The sequence below is a fragment of the Protomyctophum bolini genome (genome assembly GCF_963924005.1).
Source record: "Protomyctophum bolini genome assembly, chromosome: 2".
NCBI lineage: Eukaryota > Metazoa > Chordata > Actinopteri > Myctophiformes > Myctophidae > Protomyctophum > Protomyctophum bolini.
In genome coordinates this window covers 44222284-44245308 of record NC_137863.1, presented here as the reverse complement: position 1 = coordinate 44245308, position 23025 = coordinate 44222284, and the positions used below count along the sequence as shown (strand labels likewise).

Here is a 23025-nt window from a genome sequence, read left to right as displayed (position 1 = left end):
AGTGTTCTATGTTGCCATTACTTGTTATCGCTGTTATAGGCCTACATTTTGTAGGCCTATTATGATTATAAAGGACAAGTATGTATATTAAGGCATAGACCTATACGTTTTATTAGCCAGGGATCCAGGTTTTTTGTATAAGGCTTAGGGAAAAAAAAGAAAAAAAGGCTACAAAACGTTATCCTATTAATCCACTTCATGAAATAGGCCTACTTCTAGTCTTGATATCATTGAATCAATTGTATTAGGCTTATTGTCAAGTATTGTCCATGCAGCAGATATCCTGTTCACTTACAGAGGGCGCGCGCGCACGCGCGTGCGCACACACACGCACACACACACACACACACACACACACACACACACATGCACTTGCACTGCACACCTTTTGGCACAGGTAGGTTTTAATGCACAACATAAAAAAGACAGCTTTCTATGATTTGTCACGAAGCCCTACTACTCATTTCGGCTATAATTGCCAATTGCATGTCCCTCGTTATCATTATGGCGAAATTAACTTCCTATACAGTCTCTGAGGCAAAGCAGGCTCTAGTATTCAGGTTAATCTCTAATATGAGAATGTAAAGCTCAACAATGACGCTCTGGCTGGAGTGGCTGCATGCATTATTTGAAGTGACGGTCTGTTCTGTTCATGCGGGCTGTGCAGTGCGTGCAATCATCACCCTAGTAAAAGCCTTCGGAAGCCCTGCCTTCTAGCTGTGGGATAGCCTACTCGCGGCTTATAATAAACGTTATTGCATGATGCAGTAGAGGGATTTTTTTTTCTCGAACGAGGAAAACACACACACACGGTGTCTGTGTAGCGTACGTCACATGGCCGGGGCAACAATCGCTTCCTGAAATGATCTTCGTCGCTGCTGGCTCTTTTTGTTGGTAATAAATATCCGTCTAGTATTTCCCACCCTGGCTGGATGTATCTATATTTTTTCTCTCCCTTTTATTTCTAGACAAGGCAATGATAAGCAAGGTAAAAAATGCGATGACCACTCTGGTGGGGGGGATGATGCCCCACGGCCACCACCACCACCACTCAGGTAACGGGCAGAACTGCGGACACGACGGAGGTCTTCCCCCGCGGTTTCCCTACGGTCGACCGGACTTTCTGGACCTCACCCCGGAGCTCCTTCAGTATTCGACCGAGCACGCATCGCGGCCGGTGCTCACGCTGAAGAGAGACAGCCGTCTGCCCTGGCGTACGGGATATGCAGAGTGAGTGGCTGGGTCACATTTTACGCAGTTGCCAAAAACGCGCAGAATTGTGTGAGGCATTTAAAATGTGCATTCGTCGATCATCGGTGGCCCGTTGAAGGTGTTTTGTGTGGGCAATATTTTGCTGCAGCCCCGTGCTTAATTTCAATAATTTGTGCGACGGACAAATAGCCAATCTGCAAGCCCACAGCGCTTCACGTCGCCATGCTTTGTGGGCTTGTAAATCAGCACATTTCGGCGCGACACGGTCGCACAACCAAGTATATAAAAGCAGGCTTCAGTCAGAACTCAGCAGCCCCTTGTGCACTGCAGTAGCCTCACTCCTCACTCCAGTGATCAGTGATGTCGAAATATCGCCCTTTCTGCTGCACAAAATAAATTACCTTCCGTATTATTGTATTACGCAACGCCCACCTGGTCCGTGGACAGGCAGTGAAGTCAATGGCGATGTAATAACCAGTCTCATATAGAACTGTCTAATATAACGCTTCATATTTATTCCCGTCTCATTTCATTGAGGAAACAGTGGAGCAAACAATCAAAAGTGAAAGCAGGAAATGCAAATGTTCTGTGGGGCTATTCTGATATACATTACATTGTTTTATACATTATAGGTAGGGCCTACTATAGTTATAGTTATCATTTTGTTATGAATTGCTTTATAACGACAGTAGAAATCCCCATATCTTCCAACTTAAGTCCTTGACAGTGACACAAATGCAGTAGCAATATATCCACACACCCACTCAAACAAATACATGGGAACTGGGAAGTAGCCTATACGAATGAGTAGGCTATGCGCGCGTGCGGGCGGAGGAGGGCGTGCGCACACACATACGTCACGCATGCACACGTGTCAGACTTAATTGCTCAGTGCAACTTTGTTGTATGACCTTTCATATATGGAGCGTGTCTTGAGTGTACAGGTTGTGTGATGTCACGAGGCGGTGACTAACTAACTGACGGACGGGAGATGCATGGTTTTTTTTAGTAAATGCCTGCTTTCGCAATTATATACACCTGCAATTATTTCGCTGATACAAATAATGCAGCGCCCATCAAAGTGGGCGGCTTTATTGGCTTGCCCGGGCAATTCAAGAAGGAATGAGGGGAAGAGGGGGGGGAAGAAAAGCACACTTCCCTGCATTCCATTTCTGTCAGAGGGGGTTAAGAGATGGTTGAATACGCCCAGTCAAGTCTATAGTGTGTGGATTATAACACTGCATGCAGTCTGTCCCTCCTCTGGAGAGAGTCTGGACACTCAACAAAAAAAAAAAAGAGGCCGAGTCATGCACGCACAGTGGCTCCCGGGGGAACAGGAGAGAGGTTTGTGATGACGAGGATACGAGACCTCTTCTCAAAAGGGCATATAGACAGTGAGAGAGGGCGCGAGGAAATTGCAGTTACTCTGGCCGTTCTGTTCAACCTTATGCACACTGTCATCGGTATACATTGTGCATTCTGCAGCATTTAATAGCAGTACGTGGATTTTTTTTTAACTTATAACTTAAGTAAAATAATCAATAGGCCTATGCTGCAGTATATAAATACTCGGTTCCAAGTGAATGTCCGATATTCAAAATGAAGATAGCGGATCTACAAGTGCGTTGGTATGGATTGGCCATTTTCAAATGGCTGAAATGTATTACAGAGCTGTGTATGTTTTGTAATAATAACACAAATGTATACTGCAACTGTAATGCAAGGAACTATAGTACACGCTACACGGTAAGAAATAAAATGTATCCATTCATTACTCTGAGAGTGATGTGTACAACCAAATGGACCCTTAAGCTATAAGCACAATACACACTTCTTTCGACGTCCAAACTTTTTTTCAGAAAGGGGAGGTGACATACTGTAACTACAAATCCGAACTTCGGATTGACTGTCTCACGACTTTTTCTCTGAACTCCAGTAGTCCTTTTTCAGTAGCACCGAAGAGATGACTTTAGGACGGTACCCGCCCCAGCCCCCCCCCCCCCCCCGGAACCTCAAATGACGTCAAATTGTAGCCGAACCGACTTTTATTCGGCTCTAAAATAGGAGTATGAATCGGCCCTAAGGGCCGATTCATACTTCTGTTTCGGCGCTGTAGTGCCGAAATGATTTCGGCTCGTCAGAAAATTTCAGTAGCACCGAAGAGCCGACTTTAGGACGGTACCCGCCCCCCCCCCCGAACCTCAAATGACGTCAAATTGTAGGCTCTACAGCGCCGAACCGACTTTTATTCGGCTATAAAATAGGAGTTTGAATCGACCCTAAGCCTGACCGCGTACCCGTCCGAACCCCCAACATCTGAAGGAGTATAGGTATTGCGCATTACAGGTCCATTTGGTTTCTAATTTGACATTGAGGATTTTACTGTGTGTAGCAGCAGGGCTATATTATTTTTAAATGACTACGCCACCCTCACAAATAGGAGTGAGGGATCCTACAATCACATTAACCGGCAAATAAACCAATCAAAGCAATGCAAAGACACAAAAGCAAATGAAGTAAATAAAGTAATTCAAGTAATCACAGCAAATACAATACAAACCATGATGCACTAGTATTATTTTATGGCCAAGTATGATATGTCCTATATGGCACATGGCCCTTAACAAACAATCTGGTCCCGCAGTGGCATAGAACAGCGAAAGGTTGTAGGTCCTCCTATACAACCTGCATCTGGTTGGTTACCCTATACCTCTCAATACAAATTCATAACATTATACAAAATATATATAGCAAAAATTATTAAATGCACCAAATACAAAAACCTACTCAGTCAATATACTCAAGGCTCCCATTGAATAACCACAGGCACTCCGTGGTTAAAACCCATTCTGACCTGAGATCAGATTCATACGAGGTTTCCACTGGACACACACTGGTCTGATGAACCCATTCTGACCTGAGATCAGATTAAAAAAATGTCAGTCGTTCTTCGATTTTTCAAAAATAGCAGACCTACAAGCTCGTAGCGTGCCACTCGGTGGCACGCTATGAGCTTGTAGATCTGATATTTTTCAGGCTCTGGAAATACAGAGGATAAACGGTTGACTTGTCCCAATGTCATAAACCCTGTTAAAACCCATTCCCCTACACTTTACTGACTCCATGCATAGCGCCCCAGCTCCTCCTCACAAAAGATCACACCTACTCAAACCCTGTAAATGGAATATAAAATGTCACAAATTAAAATATACCCAAGATTCAAGATTCAATAATTTATTTGCCATGTCAACAAGTTGATAGGAATTTGTCTTGGTTCATACAACATATACAGACAACCATAGATACACAAACAAGAAGGACAGTACAATACAAAAACAAAAACCAGCAGCATAGGAAATTACATATGCATATACTATGAGTTCAGATGTCTAATGGCTACGGGGTAAGTGCTATCCCTGAAGCGAAATGTAGAGCTCTGGATACTTCTATATCTCCTGCCTGATGGGAGGAGATTGAAGAGGTGATGTGCAGGATGGGAGTTGTCTGCAATGATTTTATTTGACTTCCTAATTATTCTGGTGGAATAGAGTGAGGAAAGTGTAGGGAGGCTGCATCCTATGTTTTTTGATGCGCGACGTACTACTCTTTCCAGCTTTGATTTGTCTTGAGAGGTTGTGTGACCAAACCAGACAAGCATAGAGAAGGTGAGAACACTTTCAATAGTGGCCCTATAGAAGTGAGTCATGGCTGCTGACTTTAAACTTCTTAAGCTGCCGCAGGAAATAGAGACGCTGGTGTGATTTGCTTATTATGAGACTGGTGTTAAGATCCCATGATAAGGACTCATGGATGGTGGTCCCTAGGAACCGGAAGGAGGAAACTCTTTCTACCTCTTCCCCATTGATGAAGAGGGGGGGGGGGAGGGGACACGATTTATTTTTCCTAAAATCTATGAACATCTCTTTGGTTTTAGAGATGTTTAGAAACATATAATCAAAATGTATTATCAAAGCACCAACATTTGTTTGAGGTTTTCTTACCAAGACTATATAGGCTGTAGCTACACCTCGAGGTCCCCCAAACAAACACTCAAATCTCCTTATAGTTAAGAGTTGCCTTATTTATGCATTAATGAGTATAGGAACAATGGTGACCTAACACGGTGGAGATGGATGGCATACAGTTAAAGGCCACTCTGCTGGCCACAGTCCAGTTCACTGTGAAAATGTGAACACTTGGATACCAATTAGTGCCAGCTGCGGCCCATGGAAAGCCACTATATACTTACCTTGGTAGTTCAGAGTGAACTTACTGCCCCGGGCCCCGATATTGTAGTATTAGTATTGCAAGAAATGGTGTGTGTGTGTGTGTGTGTGTGTGTGTGTGTGTGTGTGTGTGTGTGTGTGTGTGTGTGTGTGTGTGTGTGTGTGTGTGTGTGTGTGTGTGTGTGTGTGTGTGTGTGTGTGTGTGTGTGTGTGTGTGTGTGTGTGTGTGTGTGTGTGTGTGTGTGTGTGCGTGCGTGCGTGCGTGCGTGCGTGCGCGTTTGTGTAGTGTATACATTGAGGAGCAGAGGCTCTTGCTAAAGACTCTCCCAAGCTATTTAGAGCATATTACATGGAATGTAGTGCCCTGATGCAAATTGGAAAATGTAATTAAAATATTCCTGACCTCTGGGGTGGGTCCCAGGTGGCTCAGCCAGTTAGTTACAGATCATATGCTCCTTGTGAGCGCGAGGAGCTGAGTTTCAATCCAACCCCTGTACTGTCTGGTCTCGCACATCTCTCCCCTTGCTTTCCTGTTTCTCTACACTCCTATACAGTATCTGAAATAAAGCATAAAACTAATTTTACCCCCCCCCCCATGGAACTGTGCTGTGTGTATATATGCTCCTCTGGTACGGTTCTATAGTCAGATAGTCAACTAATTATTACCGTTATTCAACTTTATTCGGAAAGACTGCAGTGCATGCTTGCAATTGCATTGTGGTTGAAAACAGACATTGTCATTGTCCAATGACTAATTCCATTACATTTGGTAGTAGTGATTTTGTCAGGTCCCACCACGTGATTTGCATCACTCCACTGTAGCAATTCTGCTTTGTGAAACCAAATGACGGTTTACTGTAACCTATGTTGCATCGTGTTCTACAGTGGCTCACACAGCTCGATCATCTAACATACTGTATATATACAGTAGGTACAGACCTGCTTGTGATGCACGTCGTGACTTGCATCGCATGGCGTCATCTCTCAATTATTCCTGTATATGTCTTTTTATCCTGCCGTTCCGAAAAGAAACAAATACTTGTAATCATTTAGAATATAGGAAAAGACAGTGAGACACAGACAATCACATGGCAAATTATTTCATGTTCGCCATGTTACAGATTAAAAGGTTTTGTGAATTAGGAGGCCTACAGCAGTTGGCCATATCTGTCAGCGCTTACCTGGCCCTTGCGTCATTCAACCTCTGATTCACTTTTGTTTGATGAGCACAAATTCTCCTATACTCTCATTCAGTTCACTCTGGAGATGCCTGGAGATAATTAACCGTTTTCTTCCGCCAGCATTAATGAATCTATCTAGGGCGCATTGCCATGATTTTATCGCGCGTATCACAATTGTCACCAAAAACAACATTCATTGCGCTGATTTGGAGATACCTGAGGCTTTGAATTCAGCCCATCAAGTGCAAGTGGATGCTCGCGCATCTTCAAAATGGCCACTGTCCCACTTTGACTGTTATGCAATGTCTTATCATTTATTTTGAGGGTTTTCTGACATTAAGGAACAACACTAGACAGACTTACTAGAAGACAGTGTACAATGTTTGTGACACTTGAAAAACTATATAAAAAAATAAAAAAAACAATGAAACAAGGAAAATAAACAACTGAAAGTAAAAGGTATTTTCCAAGTGGTATAAGAGCTTGCGAAATGGGGGAACAGTGGGACTTGTGCCAATGTGCCCCCTGTGTATGTGTGTGTGCAAGTGAGTGTGGGCTGTCCTTACATGATAAATAACAGTCAGGGTAAAGATGATGAAGCGGTCAGAATCAACTGCTCTCTTCCTATAGTCCAAAGGAGGGGTGCATACCTCTAACAGTACGTTTTAACCTTTTAACGGCGAGCATCGCCAGGCGACGTCGCCCCAAAAGATGAATTATTTGTATCTTTTCGGCCGACGTTCCTCTGTCCACTTTTCGACCATCGCCTGTTCACCTGCCTCTATCGCCAGTAGTTGCCAGGTCCCGTTGACAAATAATGCACGTCTGGCTGTCGCCCGCTGTTAAAATGTAGGCTACTGTTAGAATACGTCTGCCTTAATTCTGCGTTTCATTATGTAAGCCTCTCCAGGGGTAACAGTGACATTATTTGGGCCATCCACATTATGTTCAGTTGGAATGCCATCTGTCGTCTTCCATAAAATTCAAATACATTTCTTTGACAAAAAATCTAAACAAATCAAATAGTTTCCGGCTTTGAGCAGAACTCTTAATTAAAAAAAATATATGTATGTAATTAAGAAACTTAAAATGTTTCTTAATTATAATCTCTGTATTGCAGTTTTGTTTGGTTTTTTTGGGTTTTTTTACTGTATGTTTTGGAAATATTACGTGAGAAAGTTTCAGGGAGTTTCATCATAATATGTCTGCAGGCCACAAAAATCGAGAATTAACTGGAACAGTAAACTTCCTCTTTAAAAGGGTTCTTGCGTTGCCGTACTGTAGGAGAGATCTGACACAGAAGGACTCTTTGTTACGAGACATGACGAATGTCACAAGTTTCAGTAACATATGACTGAAACAAAGACATCTGACATGGTCTGGTCACAGAATCACATCCTCCTCCAACATTGTGCGCACGGTGTGTTCAATTATAGCACACGTGACACGTGAGCACTTTCAAAACACCATGTCACACAAAAGCTCTGTTCTCGTATTATGGAGATATGTTGATGAGTTTAGAAGGGAAATAAACAAAAAAAACGGTGTATAGTAATTAAAGTCAGGCTTAATTTAATCCCAATTAATCACAGGTGTTAATGATTGATGAGAGAGAGAGCCAAACCGTTTTTTTGACCGTGCTCGTATATGTGTTTACCGTGATATGTTCGTGTTGATATGTTATTGGGAGTGACAGTGAACAGTGAGCAATGAGCACACATCTAGTTCTATTAGCCGCTATGGGGGAAGCTGACGGCCCTAGTTACAGTTAGTTGAATCGTCAAACTCAAAACTCCTGCATTTGATCATCAATTTATTCCATTAGATAGACCATTTTATGTTTTTTTATCCAGAATGAAAACATTCTCTGAGGTAAACGAGTTAGTGTACATTCCATAACTTAATATGCCTAATCCGTTGCATATTTGTAGGCTATACTGTCGTGAAAGTTTATAATAGTTCGAGAAATTTGAAGTTTCAACACCAAAGTAGTAGTAGTAGTAGTAGTAGTAGGCTAGTTGTGAATTAGCAAACTGGTTTATCCTCGTGTTGGGCTTCAGATTATTTTAATATTATAATATCCCCTCAATAGGATAGCCTACAACCCTACATACATCCAGAATATGCCATGCAATTTGAGCCTATGGTAGAAATATCTTAAATAACTTCATATAGTCAATTTAATCACATCCAATTTTGAATCTCCAATTCTATTTTGGCATAGGCCTGGTAATTCCTTCTCTTGGTGGAAAGTAAGAAGGCTACATTTGCAAGTATAGGCCCTGTACTCACACATTTTAGTTTACTTTACTGGATAGGCTACATTAAAAATGCATTAATTTTAGCTACTTCTACTCCACGACATTTCAAAGGAAAATATTGAACTGCACTATAATTAGGTCTAGTTAATTTGGATTATTATTACAAAACCACTTCAGACCTATACTTTGGCATATATATAGGCTACTTATACATTACTTTTGGTAGGCTACATTTTGATGGCAATATACTTTTACTCAAGGAGCCTAAATATTCAATAGTGAACTACTTCTAAAATAGAGTATTGATACTTTTACAAAATGATCATATTTAAGCAACAATATTATACCACCAGTAAACCTCTTCTGTCTGTGCGCTGACATACACTGTGAGTGCTGTGATTGCCATTACTTTCCTGCGCTCTGCTGGTACAAATATATCACTACATATGAGCAGCCTTGACATGAATGAGTGTGAGAACTCGTAGCCTGGGCACCATTTCATTTCGGTATATATGATCCGGGCGGGAGCGGATGATATCGTTACGTCATGTTGTAGTATTGTTTTGTAGTCGACAGACAGGAAAACAACAGGCGGCGGCAACTTCCTTTTCCCTCTCAATAAAAGCTACAGGCTACGAGAGCTTTTATTGAGAGGGAAAAGGAAGTTTCCGTTCCTGTCTGTCGACTACAAAACAATACTACAACATGACACGCAGCACGTCTGTCTCTTCATGTTCCCCTCTCTCTCTCTCTCTCTCTCTCTCTCTCTCTCTCTCTCTCTCTCTCTCTCTCTCTCTCTCTCTCTCTCTCTCTCTCTCTCTCTCTCTGTGTTATATCTTTCTTTCCCTCTCTCCCAACATTAACAGTAAAATTACTATTCTGTACTTAATGTTTCTGGGGCTACGGACTATTGAGAAGAATGTATGATACCGCAGCGTAATCTAGCTAATCTGTAATTGAAAATGTTATGTAATATGCCAGCATGGGGTCCACACACTGCTGCACAACTGTCCCTTTAAGTCATGTACAGTATGTAAACATATAAATACATGCAATACATTAGGACAATAGCCTATCAGTCAGCAGAACCAAGGACAATGGGGAAAGGGGCGTACGTGCCTCATGAAATGAATATCAAATATCTAAATACTGAATAAAGTAACTTTAAACCTGTCTGGGTGCCCTCACAAAAGCCTGAGTAGACGTTAAAAAATGACCCCAAACATGTTTGAAAGTGAAATATCCCTTTAAATTAACTGATTTTTATACAGTGTATATTGGGGGTCGCAGATAATGAAAAAGCGTATCAGATGGGGGGTCCATGAACTAATGCATAGATAGATGATATCAAAGGGGTCACTGTTCTGCACTGGTGCTGCCTTCAGTGAATAAATAGCACTGTACTAAAGCACTCACATGCTGTTAAAACATGAAGCCATGCGTTTACGGTAAAGCCATTAGCCTCCACTGGGAAGCAGCTCATAATGAATACACTTAATCCATTCTGCAAATTTCCTCTGGGACATTATGGCGGTATCCTCCCTGAACTCTGTGTACGCGCATCTATCTTGCTCTGTGTCCGACTACATTTCTGTCTCTCTCCCCCTGTTAGCTAAATCTGTCTCCCTAATAACCACACAGTAACATCCTCAGTGTTATAAGAGCAATACTGTATCGGCTGTGTATATAGGCTATAATAACCCATACACAGGTTCTCTTTCTTTCCCTGCATATAGAGGGAGTTTTGGGGCCCTAGCTGCCCCCAAATGTGTTTTATCCACACCAAAGGAAAAGTAATCTGGACCAAAATAAGAGTTGAGCATGCATCAATGGTGAGCTCTTATTTGCATATTGCCTATAAACAAATCAATTACTGGGAATTGTAGCCAATAACCTGCCACTTCAAATGGTTTGTGCCCTTTCCAATTGCCTCTCCCTCGAACTCAATCTATCCCCCTTCCAAAAAAAACCAAAAAAATATATTATTATTATTACTAGTACAAGTACTGTGGTCGGCTGCGTATGTATGGTATGTATGTAGGAAAATTCCTGTGTGGTCCCCATGTATGTATGTATTGTATACTGTATGGGTCTAAAGGATTTAGAACAGCAGTTGTAATAGACATTAGTTATTATGGAGCGTGTCTTGAGTGTACACTGTACAGGGTTTGATGAGGTCAGATCAACATATTATGGAATGTCAGGACAGGTCAGCTCCCTATATGGAGATTTAAGGGTTTGAGGTCAGATGCACAGTAGACGACGGATGGCAGACTGCTCTACTGGCCAAAGCTGGAATTGCAGGTGGGCAGCTCGTTTGCCCGTGCATGTATAGCACAAGCAAAAGAGCACGCAGCTGAGGTTTCATGAATCGATTCAGGCGAGTTAGCACTTCCGGCATTTTGCACACTTGCCAAGGGCTGTATTTTGCGTGTCTTAAGTACCGGGTCTAATTACTTAACTTAAGACCTGGAGGCCGTGATCAATGCCATTTGGCTATTCTGAGTGGCCAAAGAGCATTGAGTTAAGTTAATAAGTAATAAGACCTGGTATTTAATACACGCAAAAATACAGCCCAATTCAATTGTGTTGGTGTCCAAATCGAGAAAATGTAGAAGTGTGTTGATGTGTCGATGTGCACCTCTGTAATTGTCTTTGCAAACATCATCCATCATGATCTTCACCGGTTCTCTCTGTCCTCTCTCTCCCTCCATCAGGGTGATCAACGCAGGGAAGAGCATGCTGAATGAGGACCAGGCCTCTTGTGAGAAGCTTTTTGTGAAGAAGCCAAGTGGCAAACATCGCAACTCCACCTTGCTGGAAGACAGTGGGGTAAGAGATGGACAGCACCACTGGGACTGCAGTATTGCCCCTTTGTAAAATCTACTGTAGCAGCAGCTGGGCAATGAAAAAAAAGAAACATTTCAAATGCCTGCTTAGAGTCAGAGTAAATCCTGAAGCCATCATACTGTGATTAATACTGAAGGGGAATTTAAATCAGTTGGTTAGTTTGGGGCTCATCTTTTTTTCAAACGCTCATGCTTGATATCGGAAAGGTCGCTATAGTTCGTATCCCCTGAACCGGCACGTTAAAATTAACCACCGCTGAAGTGCCCTTATGGACAAGGCATTGAACCCCTACCATGAAATGTTCTATGAGCAGGGCCTGGCTGTATAAACAAGTTCTTGAGCTTAGTCCAGTTACCCTGCAGGGTAAACATAGTACCTTTTCCTTTCCTTTGCTCTCTGTGGTTCAGCTGGGTCTGGACTAGGAATGCTTATCTGAGGAGGACCAGCAGGGAAATGGCGTCAATGTTGTATTCGAAATTTCAAAAGGACAAAACCTTAAACATGATCTTATCTAGCCGGCATAAGAAAATAAACCAACAAATAAAATGATCGTTATATAGTTATACCATTGTGTTTTGTATACTTTTGGAGTGCTATACTATTTAGAAATAGCACTATATGACTACGGGACTATTCAGCAGATGACTCCATTATGCTCCTGGTTATGAGACATATGCCCTCGCCGTTTTCCCCCCCTAAATTAATTACATCATCTCGTGTCGCCTGACACCCCCCTCTCTAGTACGGAGGGTAAACAAACAGACACAGACAGAGACAGAGTCTCATGCCTAGTCATCTGTTAGCTAGTCTGTGGGGCCGCAGGGTGGCTTTTGTAAATAGCCCTGCAAACACATTGTTGGCAAGGGATGTTGTGGCTCGTTACACCGCGGCAGAGAAAAGAACCACATGGAAAACGGTTCCCATTGCTTGTGTAGAGAGGGTTGTTATAGCAGGCAGCACACGGGGATTCACAAAGTAACGTATAATCCTCTTTCCTTGTCATGCTGTTATTGTATTGTGTATATAATTTGTATCCTTACTGTATATGTCACTTCAAACAGAAAAATGCTGAACTGAATACCTTTTTTTTTTTTTTTACACTCCTATGCCAACCTAATCTAGCTTTAGTGCCCTAGAGGTGTAGTAAGACCCAGGGTGTGTGTGTGGGGGGGGGGGGGGGTACATGGTGCTTAGCATTAAAACGTATCATAAAATGTCACCAACTATCCAGCTGCCTGAGCTTGTAAGCCCTCATTAATCTGTGCCTCCTCCTTACTAACTCACAACCATAATCTCTTTGGTCCTGGGCCAGTATCACATACAGCAGTTTGTGCATGGTGGCCTGGCTGTAGAGAAATGGTTACTGTATACCGTATCCTGAAGGTTTACTGTAACTGTACGTTTTTGAGTGGTGCAACCACTCCTATAGACAGCTATGTATGTATGTGTGTCCCTGGGTCCCTATAGCTGGCTGGGTCTGTCCGAGCACCAAAATAGCGTTTGGTCACATGGTTTTCACCACCAAGTGTCACTGTTGCGCAGCCTAACACACACACACACACACACACAAACACACACACACACACACACACACCCCCCCCCACACACACACACACACACACACACACACACACACACACACACATTAACTGTATGATGATTTCGGGTGACAGTACAGTACAGTACAGTACAGTATGCTACGAGCTTGTAGGTCTGCTATTTTTGAAAAATCGAAGAACTGACATTTTATTTTAGAATCTGATCTCAGGTCAGAATGGGTTGATCAGACCAGTGTGGTGCGTCCAGTGGAAACCATCATATGAATCTGATCTCAGGTCAGAACGGGGTTTAAAAAAACCTAAAAAGCTCTTTTCTTTGTCCCTATATATCCTATATATAGGACGGCACGGGGATTCCCCTTCACTACTGGGGCGTGTTCGACGGCCACGCCGGCTCCGGCGCCGCCATCATGGCGTCCAAGCTCCTCCACAGGATCATCAGGGACCGCCTGGGCGAGATCGCCCACCTGCTGGAGAACGGCCCCTCCTCTCCGCTGCCCATCTGCCTGGCGAAGAACGGCAGCCCGTACCAGGCGGCGAATGAGACCACGAAGAATAAGGGCTCTTCGTCGGCGCAGCAGGAGCCGGGAGGAGAAGACGGCGGCGTGGACGGCGTGGTCGTCGGCGACTCCTCCTCCTCCTCCTCGGCGGCGGTGCGCTTTCACATGGAGAAGGCGGTGAGCCTGGAGAGCCTGATCATGGGCGTCATCGAGAACGCCTTCAAACAGATGGTAAGGGGGGACTGTGACGCTGTAAAAAAAAAAATCCACAGTGTTGGTTTAACTCGGCGGGGAGCCTATAATTCAAACCATCTACGGCGCATGCAGAGTGCAAATGTGAAAAATGAAAACATTTGCACGGCACACACATACACAAGCATACACACACATATTCCTGAGCTAAATGTTTCTAGGAGCCTTTAAAGCCTTTTTTTCTTGACTATTTTTGTTATGAGCAGTACTTCGAATCATATTTATTTTCTTGACTATTTTGAATCCTTTGCCTGTTTGAATTATTTCATGAATGTGCGTGCATTTACTTTGTTTTTATTCAGGGTTTTACAGACACATAATCAAACAAACAGAAACAACAACAACAACATAGTACAAAGACAAACTTCACAACGACCACATCAAAAACAAATAAAATAAAGACATAAAATAAAACAAACGGATCATAAAAAATGAAGTTACAGAATAAAGAAAATACAATTAGAACCTTACTTTGGGGATACCTTTTAACTTTTCCTTTCCATCATTCTACTATGTTTCACCTCTTGTCCATTTATATAACGACCACTTTTCCCATCTTTTTTCATAGAGGTCTACTCTTATTCTTATCTTGAATGTCAACTTTTCCATGTCTTCAATATTGCCTGTTTTGGGCATAACAAAACAAATTGACAGCCATATAAGTACATTGCTTTTTAAATGACAGCTTCAGCAAGTTGGAGGAGATGCAACTTTCTGCTGCGGAAAATCTGCGCTTATTTTGCTATAGTGTCCAAATGAGGAACAAATGGCCACATGAACACTGAGGATTTGTGTACTGTGTATACACAGTTACACTTGTGTTGCAAGTTTGCAACACGTCTTCACTGTTAAGAAACTAGTGTGCTTCCTTTTAATCCAATTCATTTGGAGATGAATCAGAGAGATCAGAGGCAGGCACTATAAGTCAAGGGTGTGAAAAAAGGCGTTTATCAGTAAACATCCCTGATAGTGAATCAACCTGTAACTCAGATAATGTATTCCTCCAGATCCACCTGTTTTTCCGTCCTCATTCCGTACTGCTATGATGTATTTTTTTACTTTGATCGTGAATAAGAACACAGTACGCTATTCACAAACGGGATTGTGGGTTCTGAGTGGGTGGCACGCACCGGCACCGCAAAGGCCCTTTTGATGTCGTTTGTTCCCTTTCGTTTTCTTCTTTCAGGACGAGCTGATTGAAAAGGAAAAGGCTTCCTATACCATCTCCGGCGGGTGTTGTGCCATAGCTGCCATGCATCTGATGGGGAAGCTCTATGTGGCTAATGCCGGAGACAGCAGGTAAGAAGAGAGCTGGCAAAGAAAGGAGACGTCAGACATCTATCTGCCTTCTGAAAACGTATGAAAACACTGATCAGTTAATGTATTTTTAAAATATAATTGTAGTAGTGTAGAGTTGTATTATTCTGCTTACCTTATTTATATGATAATATTGACAATGTGCTAATGTGGTTGTACAATTATTTACTTAGTGATCTGTGTGTGTGTGTGTGTGTGTGTGTGTGTGTGTGTGTGTGTGTGTGTGTGCGTGTGTGTGTGTGTGTGTGTGTGTGTGTGTGTGTGTGTGTGTGTGCGTGTGTGTGTGTGTGTGTGTGTGTGTGTGTGTGTGTGCGTGTGCGTGCGTGCGTGTGTGTGTGTGTGTGTGTGTGTGTGTGTGTGTGTGTGTGTGTGTGTGTGTGTGTGTGTGTGTGTGTGTGTGTGTGCGTGTGTGTGTGTGTGTGTGTGATCTCTCTCTCACTCTCTCTCTTTCTAGGAGCATAATTGTACGAAATGATGAAATTATCCCCATGTCTAACGAGTTCACACCTGAGTCAGAGAGACAGCGGCTGCAGTACCTGGTATTACTACTTTCACATAAAATATATACTATTTTAGATTCACAGCATTTCTTCCCTATAGCATATTGAATAATATGACATAAACAATGAACTACACAAGAGGAAGAGCATGAATCTCGGATAAAGCATTTTGGGGTTTTTTTTACCAAAAGGAAATGTTGTAGCTATACCGCGTGCAGCAGCACACTGGCTTATAGAGAGGCAGGAAACCTCTCTGTCCACCGAAAGCGGTGTTCTCTCTGATGGCCTGTTTTATAGGAGCTCATTGTACTGTAGTTCTGAGTCATACAGTGGGGGTGGGTGGATGAAGAGGATGTTTTACTGCGGCTAAAACAGCACAGGACAGAGAGGGAGGTATCTTTGGTGTTAATATGCTATTTCTATGCACATTAACAGTGATATCATGTCAAAGGGTAGTTATTGTGTATATTATACTACCTATTATTATTATTATTATTATATACGGTAGTAGTGAATAATTATTATTATTATAAATATGAAACAACTGGCTAACTAACTGACTGACTTCATAGCCATGGTTTCCATCTGTAAAGTTTAGGTCAACATGACCTGCTATACACCACTTAAAAGAACATACTGTGAAAATGTTCCTCCGAGCAATTATTTATTTACTAACGTTCAACCTATTTCAACCTTATTATTATTATTATTAGTAGTAGTAGTAGTAGTAGTAGTAGTAGTAGTAGTAGTAGTATTAGTAGTAGTAGTAGTAGTAGTAGTATTGCGGCTGTAGGCTGTTCAATAGCCGTGAGCCGAGGAGCTATAAGCATGAGAGTAGTAGACACTTGTATGACGCGCACGTAAAATAATTCAGGTCCGCTCCAAGCCGTCAGTTTGACCATTTATTCTTCTCAGCACAGGTAAAGTTACACCCAGCTAACTATTATACTACCGTGGATGTTAAAAGGTGTCGTTGCGGTCAAACAAGAAAATGTCGGCTCCCAGCTCACCCCCTCTCCTTCCAACTTCCTCAACTCTAGTGCCAGCCAGGTACAGACGCATAGTTATTAGCGTGGCAGCGCCCAGCACCTAGTACCAGTGCAGTGCCCAATAAAGTGACATACTCAAAACCCTAGACGTTGCATGTAGTACTAGTAGTAGTAGTAGTAGTATGTTCAAGACATTTTGTATGAGTTTTTCCGGAGTGTAATTTCTATTATTCTCTCTTGTTGCGTCCCTCCATGCTGCAGGGCTTCCTTAGGCCAGAGCTTCTGGGGAACGAGTTCACGCACATTGAGTTCCCTCGCCGGATCCAGCACAGTGAGCTGGGCAAGAAGATGCTCTTTAGAGACCACACTATGACTGGCTGGTAAATCTGCAAAAAAAGCATCCCGTTCTGGATCATTAACCCATTCTGACCTGAGATCAGATCCTCTAAAAATGTCTTCGTCTACATCCTGACAGTTTTCTGAAAAAGCTATGTTTCTGTGTGTCAGTCGATTTTCCAAAAATAGCAGACCTACAAGCTCGTAGCGCGCCACTCGGTGGCGCGCTATGAGCTTGTAGATCTGCTATTTCCCAATAGCTAAAGCATAACATAATGCTAAGACCAAAAGGCGTTCCCCGCCCCAAAACGGGTTAATTATACTTTGCACACTCATCTCTAATATATATAAAATAAACGTCTAAATGACTTTAGCAGCTGAGTAGATTACCCCTGCATCTTAAATGTATGAGATGGGTTGGTTTGCAGGGCTTACAAGACAATCGTCGAAGATGATCTAAAGTTCCCGCTGATATATGGAGAGGGCAAAAAGGTGAGCTGCAGCAAATGTATATTCATCGATAATATCAAGATATTTTCCAGTATTGTCGTTCTTCCAACAAAGTCAAGTTAACAATGCAGTGATTATGAGTTATGACATCCTTTGAATATCATAATAACATTCATCATAAGCCCCGGCTCTCACACAATTATTGTGTGACAATATCTCTGGATATGGCTGGTCTTAGTCGTTGTTGTGTGACAGCACTGTTCCCCACTCAGTAATCCCTCATAAGTAGATTTTCCATATCATTTAAATGCACAATGGAGTGCTCATTCGTGTGTGTGTGTGTGTGTGTGTGTGTGTGTGTGTGTGTGTGTGTGTGTGTGTGTGTGTGTGTGTGTGTGTGCGTGCGTGCGTGCGTGCGTGCGTGTGCATGCGTGTGTATGTGTATAGGCACGTGTCATGGCCACAATTGGTGTAACACGTGGGCTGGGCGACCATGAACTCAAGGTGTACAATTCCAACATCTACATCAAGCCCTTCCTCTCCTGTTGCCCTGAGGTGAGCAAGAAGCCAGCTCATTAAACCACCATACGTGATGCACATTTAGTACAGCTGTGATGATGGAGCATGCGGTATACATTGACCAAGCGCCTATATACGCAAAACAACATGTTCTGTGAGGCAGGCCGGGGGCAGGGAGGGTGAACTTTGTGACTGCCTGTACTCAGCCGTCAACCCCCATCTCACAAGTAAATACGGGCGAAATTGCAATTCCGTACATACACGCCTAGAAACCCCCCCAAATCCGTACATAATCAGAATCAGAATCATTTTATTTGTCATTTTCCTATGTACTTGCATACAAAAGAACATGAAATATCGTTTCCCCACAGTTATTGGCAGTGCAACATAAAACATAGAGCCTATTTAAAAACACAAGCAAAAACTAAAACCAAACAAGGACAGACATTTAAAAAGAGACCCCAGTATGTATGATGACGTGCAATTCATATGGGCAAGTTAAAAGTTACCAACACCACGCACAACCTATAAATAAATAAAGTGGCATGGTGCTATCCTTAAAAACAAAACGTTACCAGCACTGTTAAAGTGCTGTTGTGCATTCCAAAGTGCATTTTTTTGTCCAGTTCAGTCCAACGCTTCATTCAATTTTGCCGGGGGAGGGGGGGGGGGGAGGGGGCGCAGTTCGTTTATGAGCCTCACTGCACTTGGAAAAAAACTGTTTTTCATCCTGGTTGTCCTTGCCCTAATACCTTTTCCCTGAGGGTAGGAGCATAAACAGGCCGTGGGAGGGATGATGGGGGTCCCCAATGATGCTGGTGGCTCTTCTGGCACAGCGCTCTTTATAGAGCTCCAACAAGGGGGGAACAGAGGCACCAATGATCCTTCCAGCTTCCTTCACCACCCGATAATTACACGACTACTGCCTGTTTTGACTGCGGCGGGGGTGTGGCTTTTCACTAGTATGGAAGTGCTGTTTCACTGTGGCTGGCTGAGTTTGGGTTTGACATTATTTACTATTCTGTCCATATTATCGACTTACGACTCGGACGTGGGCTGAGTCGGCTCTACCAAACTGTGCAATGCTCGACGCGGCCCTTTAGGAACACTCGGCGGGTGTCTCCCGTGGCTCAACGTTGTGTAACGGACTGGACTGGAATATATTGTGGCACGGGAACAATTTTTAAAGATGTTTTTTGAATTGCATCATTGTGCTCTCAACCACTGTTTTTACTGATTGGGCTCTGTGTGCATAATCACAACATGCCTCCCATTACAGGTAATCGTTTACAACATGTCCGAACACAAACATGGCCCCGATGACGTCCTGATCATGGGCACAGATGGACTGTGGGACGTGACGACAGACAGGGACGCAGCGAGCGCCGTGTCCAACTTCCTGTCCTGCTGTGACCCATCTGATCCCATGAGGTATAGAGTATGGCAATTCTTTCACCGCAAAACAAAAAGCCATCAAACTAATGATACAATATCCCGGAATGGATTGGGAAAATTACATCCTACAGTGAACTGTACACGATATATCCACTAGGTGGCAACCTTTACAAAGCCAGGCATATATAGGCAGAGTTCTGCAACCAGTACTAGGCAAAAGCTTTGTAATCAATCAAGTCCATGTTCCATGTTTTAATTTCGTTTAATTACTTTTTCTGATTCACTCTTATCTTGCTGAGCAATGTTGGGAAATATTACTACTAGAGAGTCATATGTTTGGGTGCCCGCTGGCCTAGTGGTCCAGGCGCATGCCACATTATAGGCTCTGGCCTGAGGGCGCATTGCGTGTTCAAGTCCCGTTCATGACAACCTTTGCTGCATGTCTCTCTCTTTCTTGTCCGTCTTCACTGTAACTATCAATATAGGCATAAGTAAGTACTAGTAATAAGAAGACGAGTCACCAATCAGCCAAAGTAATCCTGAGGTGTGTGTGTGTGTGTGTGTGTGTGTGTGTGTGTGTGTGTGTGTGTGTGTGTGTGTGTGTGTGTGTGTGTGCTTTCCCCGCATGTGTCCGATACAAAGATACACACTGGCAGCCCAAGATCTACTGATGAGGTCACGGGGAGTGCTGAAAGAGCGAGGCTGGCGATTACCCAATGACAGACTGGGCTCTGGGGACGACATCACCGTGTTTGTGATCCCACTGGCAGAACAACACGAACAAGAGACAACATGACAAGGTGTTTTATCCACCGCCAAATAAAAGACTGGATCTTTACCCCCCCCCCCCCCCCCCCGGCTACTTAACTGGCTGATTCGCGTCCGGCTACTACCACCACCATCCCTCAAGCTCCCTTCAAGCTCTCTCTCTATCCACAGGACCATAGAGGCAGAAGGGGAGGAAATAATACAAAAAAAAAAACATTCTCAACGCACGGGGAGACTCTGGTTTGACCACTTGACCATCCTAGACCACTGGACCCCATCCTGGTCCCTTACTCAAGGGACAGCTCAAATCCTCCCTATGGCTGCATTTTGATTGAAGAAAAGATGTCCATTGAACATTATATGACAATATTCCCTTTACATGATCCAAACCTGCTTCCCATGACTGTTGCCAATGAGAATTAAGTCCTTGTTAGATGTTTTTGTAGTTATTATTTTAACCTTCAAAACTATGACTAGCTTGTCTCAGTGTTGAGTGGACTGAAAATTATTTTTCCATTCCCAGAAGAGGAAGAATGGTCTGACCCCCATTACGTTGTCATTGAATTGGAAATAGCAAAGAATGTGAGGGTTTGCAAATGCCACTAGTGGCACTGGAATGTTGACTAAACGGACAACTGAACTCTGGAAAGAATGGATTACAAGACCCACGTTTGTATTGTACATATTAAGATTGAATCCTTTTCAATTGTGGAGCCCGGGGTACATTGAAGTGACACATGAACCTATAGTCGACTTCTGGCCCAAATAGAATGAGAATGAGTCAGTAAGTATTATCTGTACCTCCAAAGTTAAAGCTGTAGTGTGTGACCCGTCACCCCTGATACACTCTAAGACTGTCATACTCTTCGGTATCCTATCCGTTGTTTGGTAACTGAGATTCATATTGTTATTTTCTATTGAACACTCATAAGAAGACAATTCAGTAGGGCGAAATTAAACTTAAGTCTTGCTTTCTTCCCACAGTGACTGTAGAACGTGAATGTGATCTTTGGTTTAATTTATGAGAGATAGTGTAAAGGTTAGTCCATATTTTTTATATTCTTTAGCCCTCTCGGTTTGGTAGAATGTGATGAAGTTCACAGATATGCCTTATTATTCTCGAGGTGAGAAATGAGGGGGACCTGCTATGTTGTTTTCTTTTCTTTTCTTTCTTGAAGATGCACTAAACTCTCGTTCTTGTAAAAGTGACAAAGAAATGCAAATGGTAGTGTATACCTCATTTCCTTACGTTCTTGTAAGAAATTGGTTATAAACAGAAAGGTAAACATTTTATGTTTCTGTCCATAACTATTTATTTAAAGTGAGGCAGTGTCTTAGATATGTGAGCTACCAAAATCAGAAGTAGAGAGAAATGTGTATCAAATGATAAATAAATCTGACTTTTTCCCCCCATATTATTTTAACTTCATTAATAGACTAGCCAAACACCCAGTTATTGTGTCTGTGATTAAGTGTTCTTCTTTAGCAGAAAATTCACGTTTACTTGTCATTTGTTATCTGACAACCTTTCATAATCAAGTACATGTTTTGTCCTGTGAGGAGAGAAATTACATTAACTACGGTATCTAAAATCAATGCTTCCAGCATTCAAAAAGTGCAGTAGGTGAACAACAAGGTAGGTTTGACATTGCTATAGGAATATACTGATAATAAGCATAGAAATCCGTGCTTTCATATAAGAAAGGTTCACTGTTGTATAGACTTAAATGTTGAGCAATAGAATACACATACAGTTTGAACCTGCTTTCATAGGTTTGAAGGGTTTATGGAAATCCTTCCTTTAGGATATTTTGTCATGAATTCAAATAGTCATTGCTAAACAAACAACAGTACAAGGAAAAATAAAAAAGGATGATGTAGGAATGTTGCTGCTTAATTGGCTCAGGAATCTGGACTGGCCATTCATTGAATAGGCCTATTCGAATTTGAATATTAATGTAAAATCAATGTAACTAATTTAACCCTATTTTGTAGTTCGGATATAAAAAAAATAGCTGATCTACAAGCTCACAGCGTGTGGCATTGCGGTGTGTTGTGAGCTTGTAGATCTGCTATTTTTTGGGAGGATATGAAAAGGTCAATAAAGAGGACAATAAAGTAGGCAATCTAAAATCAAATCAAAGATCATCATCATTTTCTACCTGGCCTGGTGTGGATGACGTCATCTTTGACAGAAGAAGGGAGTGGACCAGCATAGGAGCGGACACGAGTGGTCCCATTGCCCGGAGGGATTTTCGTTCTGTGATTGGCTAGTTTGTTGGCCCGGTGGTCTCCGGGCTATGGGGCCTCAATGATGCAGTTTCTCTGTCTGCAGCCGGTGTTACGGTTTGACTTGTGCCTGGTTTGTCTGGTTCCCTGGGCTGGCTTTGCGCGTGCATGAGCCGTCTTTCACAGCTGTTTCATGAAGGGGGCGGAGCTATCTTCTATCTTCTCAGAGCTCGGAGCTATCTTCTATCTTCTCATTAAATATCCATCCGATTGTTTGTGGAATCTCACTTGTATGAAACAGTGACAACATGCACTTATAAAACACAGTTAGAATGATGAAAATAAAAAATAAATGAAAATATCTGTGGGATTCGAACCGTCTTTGCAATGAACCAAAATAACCTGGGAAGCTGTGCGCAGCGAATCACACTATGATGCGCTGACAACTGCTGTAGGAAACGATGTAATTGATCCTATGTGT

The 23025-nt window shown here is 42.6% G+C and overlaps 1 protein-coding gene across 1 annotated transcript; it reads left to right on the top strand.

The window, feature by feature from the left end:
- Positions 1 to 809: 809 nt before the first annotated feature.
- ppm1j (protein phosphatase, Mg2+/Mn2+ dependent, 1J) lies at positions 810 to 21728 on the top strand. Its single transcript, XM_080775400.1, has 10 exons — positions 810 to 1230; positions 11598 to 11712; positions 13631 to 14020; positions 15228 to 15340; positions 15813 to 15897; positions 17109 to 17227; positions 17612 to 17675; positions 18081 to 18188; positions 19432 to 19583; positions 20190 to 21728. The coding sequence occupies exons 1-10, from the start codon at positions 977 to 979 to the stop codon at positions 20341 to 20343; spliced, it is 1554 nt and encodes a 517-aa protein (XP_080631526.1). The 5' UTR covers positions 810 to 976; the 3' UTR covers positions 20344 to 21728.
- The last annotated feature ends 1297 nt before the right edge of the window (positions 21729 to 23025 follow it).

What these genes read in the sequence shown, in the direction of transcription:
- ppm1j (XM_080775400.1), top strand. Translation starts at nt 977, where the DNA reads ATGATAAGCAAGGTAAAAAATGCGATGACCACTCTGGTGGGGGGGATG. An exon ending in TGGCGTACGGGATATGCAGA is followed by an intron (nt 1,231 to 11,597) that starts GTGAGTGGCTGG and finishes TCCCTCCATCAG; the next exon opens with GGTGATCAACGCAGGGAAGA. An exon ending in AGAACGCCTTCAAACAGATG is followed by an intron (nt 14,021 to 15,227) that starts GTAAGGGGGGAC and finishes TTCTTCTTTCAG; the next exon opens with GACGAGCTGATTGAAAAGGA.